Genomic DNA, 12,335 nt, shown 5'->3' on the forward strand with positions numbered 1-12,335 from the left:
GGGCCCTGGTACATAGTAGGCACTTAATATAAATGTTAGCCATCATCATCATCATTGTTGTTGTTATTACTAGAGGCCTGGTGCATGAAATTCGTGCATGGGTGCAGTCCCTAGGCCTGGCTGGCGATCGAAGCACAAGCATCTGGTGTGGAAGGGCAGGTCCCGGCTACCTTCTGGACCCTGGGCCCTGCACATCCCCCTCCACCTGAGTCACGGCACCCGAGTCCCCACGTGGAGATGTGGTGAGTGCAGCCTGACGCCGCGGGCCGGGGCACAGCGTGGGCCTCTGGGCTGCCCAGTGGTGCCACACGGAAGCCAGGTGGGCAGTGTGCTCTCTCCCAGCCCGCCTCGCCGACTGGCTCTTGCACGAACCCACAGGGAGCCCGACTGGCCCCTGCAGTCGGTCTTGGCGGCTGCGGCCTGGCTCACCCAGAAGAGGCTGCACAGGTGCAGGGCAGGCTCCTCTCAGGCACCCGGCACCTGAGCATGGGGGCTTTCCTGGAGCAGGAGCGCTGGTGTTCCGGGGGAGGGTAGCAGACGGAGTGAGAGCAAGCTCAGTGGACACCCTGCATTCTCACCGCACCTCCATCCCTGTCACCCCCGCCCCCAGGTAACTGGCGAGAGGTCGCAGCTCCCCACCCGGGTGCTGTGGGAGGTTGGTTGCTACTACCCACTCCCAGTTCCCCGTCCCAGCCTGGGGCCTGGCCCTGATCAGGCGATTAGGGCCTGCTGGCTGCTGGTCGCTGTCTGCAGGGCAATCCATCAGGTCCGGGCTTTTATTATAAAGGATAGAATTATTATTGTTATTGGGGACATGTCTGGCTTAGGCATGTGTTTATTATAGCAGGACCAGAGTAAGGATTCTGAGCGTAGTTGGTGACAGCATTTAAAGAGTGGGGAGGCAAGGATGGAATGGAAAAGCAGCCTGTTCTTCCATACCAGTCCTCCCCCAGCACCAGTCCTCCCTTCCTCTTTCCCCACTATTTTTCTGTCCTAATCATTTTTGCCTTTCACAGTCTGAGAGGATCTCTGCATTAGATGACTTGTCAGTCCCTTCCAACTCTTAGAACCTGTGATTTTGTTTTTCAAATTCTCAGGTTTTAAAAAACAAAGAGGTTCACGCTCACTGGTAGGCAGAGCCTTTCTGGGAAGGAAGCTACCGTTCTGGTCTCTGGGCACTGCCTCATCTTTGTGCTCCTTCAGAGCCACAGCGCAGAGATGTCCTTCACTCTTAAACACCCAAACAGCGGGTTTTCATAACAAGAGGAATTTTTTATAAGGTGGCAATGGAGCCTTAATATCAAAGTTGAGTTGCTTACCTGCTCTGAGCTCCCACACCTCATCTGTGAACGGGGGGTGAGGGATCCTCTCTGGAGGCTCAGCACAGCACAGACACGTAGCACAGGTCAGCTCCGTCGCCTCACCGGAAGCCCCACCTGGCAGTCGCCTCTCTAACCTTGTCATCATCTTCGAGTTACATGCAGAGGAGTGAATCTCAGGCAGTTCTGCAAGATCCCCGAGCCGCTCTTGGAAATGAGGACCCGCATGAGGAGGGGAAGCTTGTCGTTCACACTGCATCTTTTAATCTCTTAGTTTTTCTTCTGCTTGCCTCTCAGTTATTCTCAATCCTGGTTTGGGGACATCGAGGGTTCTCCAGGGATGTGGTAACACGGTTTTTATGATGAATACATACGCATTTGCAAACATTGTTTGTAGTGTTGGTTTTTTAAAAAATAAAACATTATTTAACAATAATTTTTAAGCCAGTTCACTTAAAAACATATGAGTAGAGCACGTTGCAGCCCACACAGCTCCATACAGAAGGCAGGCCTCCTCCACCTCGGTGGCCGTCGTTCTTGGTGTGGGCTGTGCCCTGCCCTGTAAGACGGTCAGCGGCATTCCTGGCCTCTACACACTCGGTGCCAACACCACCAGCTCTCAGCTGTGACAACCAAATATGTCTCCAGACATTGCTAACTGTTCCTTAGGGCCAAGTTACCCCCCCGCTAAAAGCCTGTCCTGCAGCCTCTGACTTGGCCCTCCCCTCCCTAGTGGGCCTTCCCCAGGAGATCTGTGCGGATGGGAGGAATGGCCTGCACTGGCCTGTCCCGGTGCACAGCCAAGGGACCTGGGCCTTCAGAGGAGCATTTCACATCTCAGAGGAAGGATGAATCACCAGGTTGTGAGGCCAGTGGTCCTTTCCTTGGTACTGGAGTCATTTTTCTTTTTAATAAAAATTTTTAAATCCTGTTTTTATAGAGAGTGGAAGGGAAGGAAGGGGGAGAGAAAGAGAGAGGGAGAGAAACATGGATGAGAGACAAATTGATTGGTTGTCTCCTGAACACGCCCCCAACTGAGCCAGGCATCAAACCTGCGACCCAGCTACATGTCCTTGACTGGGAATCAAATCCGAGACCCTTCGAGGCTTGGGCAGATGCTCTAACCATTGAGAATACTGGCCAGGGCTGGACTGGGCTGGAGTAATTTTAATTATTGAAGAGTTGGGGGTAGGAGGAACATTTGGCTATTTCCTTGAGCACATTTCCTGTTGAGTCTGTAATTTTTTCTCCCTGATAAGCATTGTAGAACCACAGTGTCTGTCTAGACTGTGCGATCTTTCAAACAGCTTTTCTGTTTAAATGTTATTGCTGCCTTAGGGAGTAGACAGAAACTGGTGTGGGTCCCAGTACAGGTGGAATTAGGGTGGACATTGGCAATTGAGAGGAGAGGTGGGACACTCACGTTTTCCAGTAGACACTGGAGTCCATTTGTGAGTTTGCCTGGGAACCATTAGCAACAGCTGTAGAAACCTCTGTCATCAGGCAAAGATACATATAACTGAGGGACTGGTAAGTGGGAATGTACTGCGCGGTCATAGAGCTACAGAAGTCAGGAAGTGTGGGTAGATGGCAGTGTAGCGGAACATGATATGTAAAAGTATTTTGGTTTCTGGTACCGTCCAAGCCTGCCCCTTGCTAGTTAACAAGAGTTTGGTGATATTTTGTATAAATCCAAAGTTCAGAGTTTCAAGACTGGTAGGCTAAGGGACAGGGGAGTCACTCCTAAGTTCCTGTGGCCCAGAAAACCATTTTGGAGTCACCATCCTCACAGTACCCATATTGCAGGCTCATAAAAAGAGGGGAAGGAAGTGGAGAGTCTGAGCACTGTCTGGATCCTTTGGTGCCTGGAGGCCTCAGGGTTCAGGGGACATTGTGGGCTCCAGTCTGGACTGTCACCTGCCTCTCTCCTTGAAGAGGAAGCCAGCGCAGTCAGCTCCGCACAGTGCGTTCCAGCCTCGCAGCCCACGTTCCCTTTTAACAAACGAGCTCAGGCTAAAACGGCAAAACTATTTACTAGTATGCCAGAGAAAAAATGTAATTATGGTTTGCTTTTACAAACTATAAATCCCTCCTTTCAGAACTCTGACACCTTGCTTATTTCTCCCTTTGGCTGTGGGAACGTGGCCATCCCAAAGGAGCTCTGTTCTGCCACAGTTCTTGTTTGGAGTCAGTGAACTTAGAAATCCCCTGACTGCCTTGAACTGTGCTTCCAATTGTAGCTTCATTCCTGACAGTAATGCTGATGTCTGGCCTTCTCGTGGGATAGAGCATTGGTTATGTCATTGGGCCTCACCTTATTTCTAATTATTTAATGGAATTGCATTAGGGGACCAGAAGTGTGCTACCTCCACTTAATAATTCACCCATTCTTATTTTTTGAAACGGTATTCCCAGTAATAGAGTGTAAACACCATGAAAACAGGTATTTTGGTCTCGTTAGTTCACTGCTGCATTCCTGGTTTCTGGAACTGTGTGTGGCAGGCACTCAGGCCTGCGGCATGAAGCACAGGATAAACCTCACAGGCAAAGCACATATTTAAGTTAGCAAAACGTTGGGCATTATGTTTAATAAAACAAAAAAATTTGCTTTTGCCTGAATGGAAGGATCTGATTCCTTGGCTTATACATTGTTTAGTGGAAGTCCATTTGTGGATGTTTTCCCGTTTTTTTTTAGGTACATTTCTCCCGCCTGTGTGACGGTGTCACATAGTGTCAGGGTCACACCTTGACGGTTTCTGTGTGCTCCTTGAAATCCGGCACAGGTGTGGCATTGGAGTACTGCTTGCTGTATTTATGAAATAAATTGAATGCTTTAGGCATGAGGTGTATGTAGCATTCTCATTACTGACTTTCGCAAGGGCATCTTCAAATCTGAAAAAATGGAATTCATTGGTTGAACATTCTTGGATTGAAGAAAGGCAGCGCTAATGGATTCGTTTGCCAGGCGTTTGGTCCCATTGATCCTGATGAGTTCACCCACACTAACGCACAGCCTCTCTTTCTTTGAGACTTGTCAGAGGAGGGTGAGGTGCTTCCAGGACAGGACTGTGAATAGAGCAGGGGTCACCCCCAGGCTGCTTCAGCGAGTCTGTAGGAAGTCCCGCTGCTTTCCTGACTTGAGTGGGTGCTAGGCTTGGCTGTGCTCACATCACTGGGCAGCCCAGCAAGCAGTGGCTCTCAAACTGTATGGTCTCAAAGCCTCCTCACTCTTGTAGACTATTGAGGGCTTTCCAGAGCTTTGGCTTCGATGAGTTATATGTATCAGTATTTATCACGTCACTAATATTCATGTATTAATCCACTCAAAAATGACATCAGTAAAACCTCTTATCTTAACATGATAACATTGTAATAAAAATAACTATTTTCTAAAACAATGGAATTTAATAGGAGTGTTGTCTTATATATTTACACATTTCTTTACTGTTTAGCTTCATAGAAGGCAACCGGGTTCTTACGTCTGCTGTGCATCAGTCAGGGTTGATGTATTGTTTTAGATGAAGTATGTAAAGATGGCCTCAGAGAACTCTTGGGAAGAGGAGTACTTTAGGAGCCTTTCCAGATAATGGTGGTTATTCTCTCTTGATACTACATGAAAACTCACAGGCAGTGGTGGGTTCCACTGTGGAATCTGAAACCGCATCAGTGAGCTTTTGTGCTGTAAACTACACGGGCCTGTTCTGCCATATGAGTTACCTGTCACCTGGGTATGGTCTGTTTTACTGCATTACTGCACAGTTGAGCTATGCAGATCTGACAGGTTGACACATTTCATCACATAATATTTTTCTGAAAATTTGGGAAGCTGTTGGCGATCTTGGTGATGGATGCAAATTTTCCAAAGTTCTGATTTTTGTGTGTGTTTGCTTGAAAGCTCCAATTTTATCATTGACAACAAAGATTACCAGTTGTTTGCCCCCCAGATTCTACTTTCGCTCCAGAGTTTTCTTCTTCAAGTACAGATCCAGTCATGGCTCTTGGCTGCCCCTCCCTTCCCCCAAGAGTAAAGCGCAGTTTTCTTGACTTCATCATATGGACTTTGACAACTTCATCCCAGCCCCAGCACTTGGACAGTTTCCAGGCTTGTTTCCACATTTTGTGTGTGTGTGTGTGTGTGTGTGTAGCTTAAAACATCGAATATTTATTACCTTACAGTTCTGGAGGTCAGAAGTTTGAAATAGGTCTCACTGGGCTCAGATCAAGGCGTTGGCAGGGATCCGCTTCTTTAAGGCTCTTGAGAGAATCTGTCCCTGGTCTCTGCCAGCTTGTAGGAGCTGCCTGCCTTCCTTGGCTCATGCCCCCTGACAGTGGCGGATGGAGTCTATCCGACATGGCATCCCTGTGACACTGGACTCTCCCACTTCCTTTTCCACCTTTTAAGGACTCTGGTGTAATCACGGTGCACGTCATGTAATCATGAGGCCACCCAGGAAAATTTTCCCATCTCAAGGTCAGCTGATGTTTTGTTTGTTTTTTCCTCTTTTCCATAATTTTAATTCCCCTTGTTATGGAGCCTAACATAGTCACAGGTTCCTGAAGTTAGGATTTGGTCTTTGGGACCCTTATTCTGGGTGTCACACTCAAGCCTCCACAGTTTTACATTTAGGCCCCTTCCCCATCCTTATGATGGGTAAAGTCGTCCTCTCTTAGCATCACCTCATCGCAAAAGCCTTTCCAGAAGGCTCTAGGTGGGGCCAACTCCGTTCTCTTCTACCAAGACAGAGCCTCAGGTATGAATCAGCACCTGGGCGCAGTCGCACAGTAGGGTGCCTGTCAGTCTCCTCTGTTGGGCTGTGAACCTGAGCCTTATTCATCCTTGTTTTTCTCAGTGCCCTTGTGGTACTTGGCACATGGTAGAGCATCAAGAAATAGCAAAATATTAATGATTTGGGGCTATCTTTAAGTGAATGTTGAGTTTCTTTGTTGTGATAATGATGTCATCGTTATGTAGGACTGTCTTTCTTGGGATTTACCATTCACTGTTATAGCTCACTTGCAAATGGTTCACGACAAAAGCATATATTTCTACAAAGATATGGCAAATGCTAAATATTGGTAAATGCAGATGAAGAGTGTAAATGTTCATCTAACTTTTCTATAGTGTTGGACATTTTCAAAATAGAAAGTGGAAAAGAATGAAATCAACATGTGATGAAGTGCATGGCTGTGTCAGTTGGGATTGCTGGGAAGCCGGTTCACTGCTGTTGAGGTGTTAAAAGTAGCTGTTGATTGAGCCTTCATTGCATTTGGCATAGTGATCATCCTCTCGGGGCTCACATGCGGTGCAGGTCATCTTCAGGAAGCCTGATGAAACCTCCCCAGCTCCGAGTGAGTGTGTACGTGCAAAGTAGAAATGATAAGATTGAGAAAGCAGAGGACTTTCTGTGCCACTCATCTGGAAGGTTCTTCCTAACATGCCCTCAGGGAAGTCGGACCTCACTGCATCCAGACAGTGGCCCCTCCAGTCACCGACCTCATTCTTCCTGGGATTGCAGGCCACTCCACCAGGCACGTCAGCAGTGCACATGCTACATTTAGAACAATCTGTGGCCTGTCTGGGTGTCTGCTCAGTGCCCACGTGTCAGCTGGTAGAAGAGAGCTCCCTCATGAAATGGTTGACTATACAGATTGGAGTGTGACTGTTTCCTGAGGGAACCAGCTAAGGTTTTCTGCCCCCACTGACCTTGGTTCTCAATGCCAATGTCAGGAGAGGTTTTACTCCCCTCTGTGGTCCCTAGCAAGGGCCTCAGTGCTCTGTCTCACATGCCCTAGATTTGTGGAAACAGCCTGTGTGGCGGATGCTTAGATAGCATCCTTATCTATGTACTAGAGGCCCAGTGCATGAAATTCGTGCACGGGTAGGGTCCCTAGGCCTGGCTGACGATCAGGGCTGACTTGTGGGGCGACTGGCGGGGTGATCGGGTCCCCGCTTGCACCTGCCTTGGCATGGCACCACCTGCTCGCCGGCCCTGCCCCCTGCCGCCACTGCCAGTCACCTCCCTCTGCGGGGTAACCGGTGGGGTGATCGTGAGGTCCCCACTTGCATCCGTCTTGGCTGGCCTGGCGCCACCTGCTCCGGCCTTGCCGCTGCCATGGGTCGGGGCTTGCGGGCTGGGGGAAGCTCCTGCATTGAGTGTCTGCCCCCTGGTGGTCAGTGCACGTCATAGTGACCAGTCATTTCGTAGTTCAGTCGATTTGCATATTAGGGTTTTATATAAATAGATGTAAAAGCCTAAGCGATCGAACAACTGAACGACTGGTCACTATGAAATGCACTGACCACCAGGGGGCAGATGCTCAATGCAGGAGCTGCTCCCTGGTGGTAAGCACCACTCAGCTGACCGACAGGTGCCAGATGCAGGGCTTACGGCTGGCAAGTGCCGCTGTAGCAGCGTGAGCCTCTCCCAATCGGGACTGACTGGGTGTGAGCCTTCAGCCAGCGCAGCGGGGCCGGGATGAGCAGGAGTGGCAGGCAGCATTGGACTGCCGATTTCGGCCTAATCCACACAGGCCACGCCGAGGGACCCCACTGGTGCACGAATTCGTGCACTGGCCCTCTAGTTTAAAATATGATCTTCCATTTATAGAGGTGATGTGGTAGCATGCCTGGGTTCAAGGCCATCTTGTCGGTTTCCTGTCTTCTAAATTCCCCCATTGATGCCCCTGCCTGGTGGTGCTTCACCCCATGTCTGCTCACTCCCTGTGATGTAACCTCCCCGCTCTCATACGATCTTAGTTTGCATTACAGCTGGGAGTCCTTCCTGGTGCTGAGCCAAATGGAATCATTCCTCTTGTAACAGCCACAGGCATGGAGATTCTGGGGCCAAAGAGATTGTGTCTAATGTCTCTTCTTTGCCTCTCAGGAGCCTGAAGCCCCCAGCTCATCCCTGCTGAGACATCCTTGCTCCAAGACCCAGGTGATCGTTGGGTGACAAGGTGACAAGTCCTCGCATCATATTCCAGGTATATTCTGCCCATCAGCACCCCGGCAGGATGGTCGTCACTTATGTGCTAGAATATATTAACTTAGACCTTTGGTAGGTTGTTGACTTTTTAAGTAAACTGACAACTAAAACCCTCTGTTGTTGTTCTTTTAAAATTTATAGCTTCTGTGCTTTTTCAGGATCACCTAGTACTTCCATCTCATCAGAAAACAGGTTTGCCTTTTCACAGTGGTGGGTTTCTTAAATTCCTACATTTCTTTCGAACAGAACTCTTTTTTTAAAGAGATTTTTAAAAATTGATATTTTTCTTTAGAGAGGAAGGTACGGGGGAGAGCAACATCAATGATGAGAGAGAAGCATCGATCAGCTGCCTCCTGCATGCCCCCTTCCTAGGTTGGAGCCCAAAACCTGGGCATGTGCCCTGACCGGGAATTGAACTGTGACTTCCTGGTTCATGGACTGATGCTCAACCACTGAGCAACACTGGCCGGGTCCAACATAATTTTTTTTTTTTTTAAATATATTTTATTGATTTTTTTATAGAGCGGAAGGGAGAGGGATAGGGAGTTAGAAACATCGATGAGAGAGAAACATCGATCAGCTGCCTCCTGCACACTCCTTACTGGGGATGTGCCCGCAACCAAGATACATGCCCTTGACTGGAATCGAACCCGGGACCCTTGAGTCCGCAGGCCGACGCTCTATCCACTGAGCCAAACCGGTCAGGGCAACAACATAATTCCTAATACCTACAGATGGTAAGGCCTTCTGCACAAAGGCCTCGTCCACAGGATGTGCTCCTGGTGCGGACGGCGAGTGCCATGTGGTCCGCAGCATGTGGAGGCGCCTATGCTCCGTGGCTGCTGGCTGCTCCCTGACGGTGTGCACAGTGTGCCAGTGACACAGTGGGCTGTGTTTCTGCCTTTGACCCTGGAGGACTTTGCATTTCTCAAGGTAGTGGCAGGCTCCAGTTTCTTTCCTACTCCTAAACTCTTACTCTTGCTCCTACTTCTCTCCCTCTTCTATTTTTCACTCTTTTACTTAAGAATTCTTTTGCAGCATGTTCTGGGATTTAGGTGCCATCAAGATCTGCTATAGATAGTGTGTTTTATGCAGGTTCTTGCGTTCCTAGAGTCCTGAGGGGGCATTGGAGCCAGGAGGTGGTGGTGGGGTTTGGGCAGGTCAAGGCTAGCTAGTGGGTCTTGGCGTACTATTTCTCTTTAGAGTAGCTCCTGTTTTATCTGACTCTTGCATTTGGTTTTGGCATAGGATGTAGTGAGGGGGAAAAGTTTTTCTATTAAGATGTTTGAAAGCCTAGCTGGTTTTGCTCAGTGGATAGAGCATCGGCCTACAGACCGAAGGATCACGGGTTCAATTCTGGTCAAGGGCATGCATTTCAGTTGCAGGCTCCTCCCTGGCCTGGGCCCTGGTCGGGCTGGTGCAGATGTGTTTCTCTCACATCAATGTTCCTCTCTGTCTTTCCCTTTTTTTTCTACTTTCCCTAAAAATCAATGGAAAAATATCCTCAAGTGAGGTTGAAAAAAATAATTTAAAAAATACTTGAAAGTTTTTTTTCTTTTCAGTTATTCTTTGATTAAGAAAAACTATTTACCACAGGGACTTCATCATTATCACTGTTTTATTTACCACAAAAAAAATGGAGGTTGTTTTCAGGTGTGTGTGTGTATATAAAGAATGTCACCTGACTTACCCTGCTCTCACATTCTTACATTCCTTAGGAGCCATTCTGAGCCTTCCTCCCGAGTGTTTTGCTATATTAAGAATGCTCACGTAATCAGGGATCAGCAGCCCACACTGTCTTTCATCAGAGGAACTTTGTGGGGGATCTAGCCAGTGCCCTTTGCCACGCATCAGCATCTCCGAGCAGCTGCCTGCAGTAGAAGGAAGGAGGAGGGCATCCCACAGCTCCTAGTTCCTGGGGGTTTTCCGCTATAAGTAAGCACCTTATTTTTGAGGCTGTTGCACCTTGTAAATGTCAGAAGCAAAGGTGCAGAGTTACCAGGTGAAGCAGGGGCCTGCTCACACCCCCATGTCCTCCCTGGGCAGCAGGAGTCCAGCTGCCTCGGGAGAAATGTGATGTGGGAGCCTGGACTCTTTAAAAGCCCCCCGGGCTCTACATCTGTCTGAGCCCAAGCAGCGAGGGGCACCTTCACTCACCTCACACCTGTGCTGGACACAGCCAGTGTTTAAGGAAATGAAACCCACAGTCCTATCCCTGGAAGCAGTGTCAGGGCGGGAGGCACAGCATTTTAGAAAAACATTATATGTCTTTATAACTGAGGCTTCTGACCAGATGCAGAGATGTCCCCAGGTGGATTTTCAGACTTTATGACTCTGTCCTCACTTCATGAAATGGACTGTTTTCCCCCATGAAAGTAGTAGCCTCTGCGACAGACAGTTAAACCTTCTCCTGGTCCTGCACTCCTTCCACGGAGCCCCATCACCCTTCAGCCTCCCCGCCCTGACACTGCTTCCGGACATAGGACTGTGGGTTTCATTTCCTTAAACACTGGCTGTGTCAAGCACAGGTGTGAGGTGAGTGAATGTGCCCCTCGCTGCTTGGGCTCAGACAGATGTAGAGCCCGGGGGGCTTTTAAAGAGTCCAGGCTCCCACATCACATTTCTCCCGAGACAGATGGACTCCTGCTGCCCAGGGAGGACATGGGGGTGTGAGCAGGCCCCTGCTTCAACTCTAAACCGGACCATTTTTTTGTAGTTTTAGTCTCCCCTCCTGACCCCACACTTTTGGTTAGTTCTGTCATGTGAGTTCCCCGTACTCCGTAGCTTCTGCCCGCACACGGTTCCTCCTATGAACTGAAAGAGCTGTGGGTGCTCAGAGAGCAAATGGTGCAGTCAGCTTCTGGCTGGCCCCGGGTGTGCGCTCAGGTCAGGCTCAGGCAGGAGGGCCTAGTGTTCTGATTGGGGAACTCTGAGACTGAAGACATTGTAGCCATAAGTCATAAGGGACCTGGTTGCTGTCCGTGTTGCGACTAGAGGGGGTGAAAGGAGTGTCAGTGATGACACGCCCTGCTCTTTCTCTTTGCAGATTTGATCAGCAGAATGGGATGCAAGGTGCTCTTCAGCCTTGGTCAGCAGATGCTGAGGCGGAAGGTGGTGGACTGCAGCCGCGAGGACAGCCGGCTGTCCCGCTGCCTGAACACCTTTGACCTGGTGGCGCTGGGGGTGGGCAGCACGCTGGGGGCTGGCGTATACGTCCTGGCCGGCGCTGTGGCCCGTGAGAACTCTGGCCCTGCCATTGTCATCTCCTTCCTGATCGCGGCGCTGGCCTCCGTGCTGGCTGGCCTTTGTTACGGCGAGTTTGGTGCTCGTGTCCCCAAGACCGGCTCGGCATATCTCTACAGCTACGTCACTGTTGGGGAGCTCTGGGCCTTCATCACAGGGTGGAACCTCATCCTCTCCTACATCATCGGTGAGTCGTCCACTTCTGTCGTTCCCACTTCCCTACTTTGCTCCAAATAGACGAAGTTTAGTTTCTTCCGAGGAGAACCTCCTTGCCTGACCATTATCCATCTTCCTTTTTCCTTCTTCCTTTTACGGAAGGCAGAGGCACCACTGGCCCTCCAGCTGCTCTTGGTGTTCATGGTCGGGTGTGCTGGGGTGTAGAGGGGACAAGCCCAGCCAGCAAGGAGGTCGTTCCTGTTAACATGGAAGGCATAGAACCGTGGGATGTTTCTAATTAGTTAAAAAGGATTTAGTCTCTTTTAGTGAAATTTTTTTTGACTACTAGAGTAAAGTCATCATGGACATAGGAAGATGGGGGGATATAGAAAAGCATGAAGAAGAAAGTAGAAATTACCCTATCTGAGAACTGGGAGGTAGTAATTCTCTCATTCATTCATTCTCTCAACAAATATTTATTGAGCACTTGTTCTGTGCACGGCATTTTGCTAGATATTAGGGATGCAATGAAGAAAATAAGACCGTCTCTGTTCATGAGAATTTACTGTTTAGGGATTTGACCATTGTTCATATTTTTGTGAATTAAATGCGTATTTTTGGCACAGTATCT

The 12,335-nt window shown here is 49.1% G+C and overlaps 1 protein-coding gene across 9 annotated transcripts in view; it reads left to right on the forward strand.

Annotated features, from left to right (window-relative positions):
- The window catches only part of SLC7A1 (solute carrier family 7 member 1), a 56,946-nt gene that overhangs the window by 23,093 nt on the left and 21,518 nt on the right, over positions 1 to 12,335 (forward strand). For 2 of the 9 annotated variants that reach the window (XM_036297307.1, XM_036297301.1), the window contains 5 exons: positions 8,204 to 8,303; positions 8,447 to 8,497; positions 9,040 to 9,238; positions 10,024 to 10,240; positions 11,352 to 11,735. In XM_036297307.1, coding sequence (XP_036153200.1) covers positions 11,366 to 11,735 — 370 coding nt within the window. In that variant the 5' untranslated portion in view covers positions 8,204 to 8,303; positions 8,447 to 8,497; positions 9,040 to 9,238; positions 10,024 to 10,240; positions 11,352 to 11,365. Of the gene's footprint in view, positions 1 to 8,203; positions 8,304 to 8,446; positions 8,498 to 8,920; positions 9,239 to 10,023; positions 10,241 to 11,351; positions 11,736 to 12,335 lie in introns of those variants that run through there. The other 7 variants (XM_036297302.1, XM_036297304.1, XM_036297306.1 and 4 more) reach the window with 7 other exon arrangements.

This window comes from Myotis myotis, unplaced genomic scaffold (assembly GCF_014108235.1).
Source record: "Myotis myotis isolate mMyoMyo1 unplaced genomic scaffold, mMyoMyo1.p scaffold_m19_p_3, whole genome shotgun sequence".
NCBI lineage: Eukaryota > Metazoa > Chordata > Mammalia > Chiroptera > Vespertilionidae > Myotis > Myotis myotis.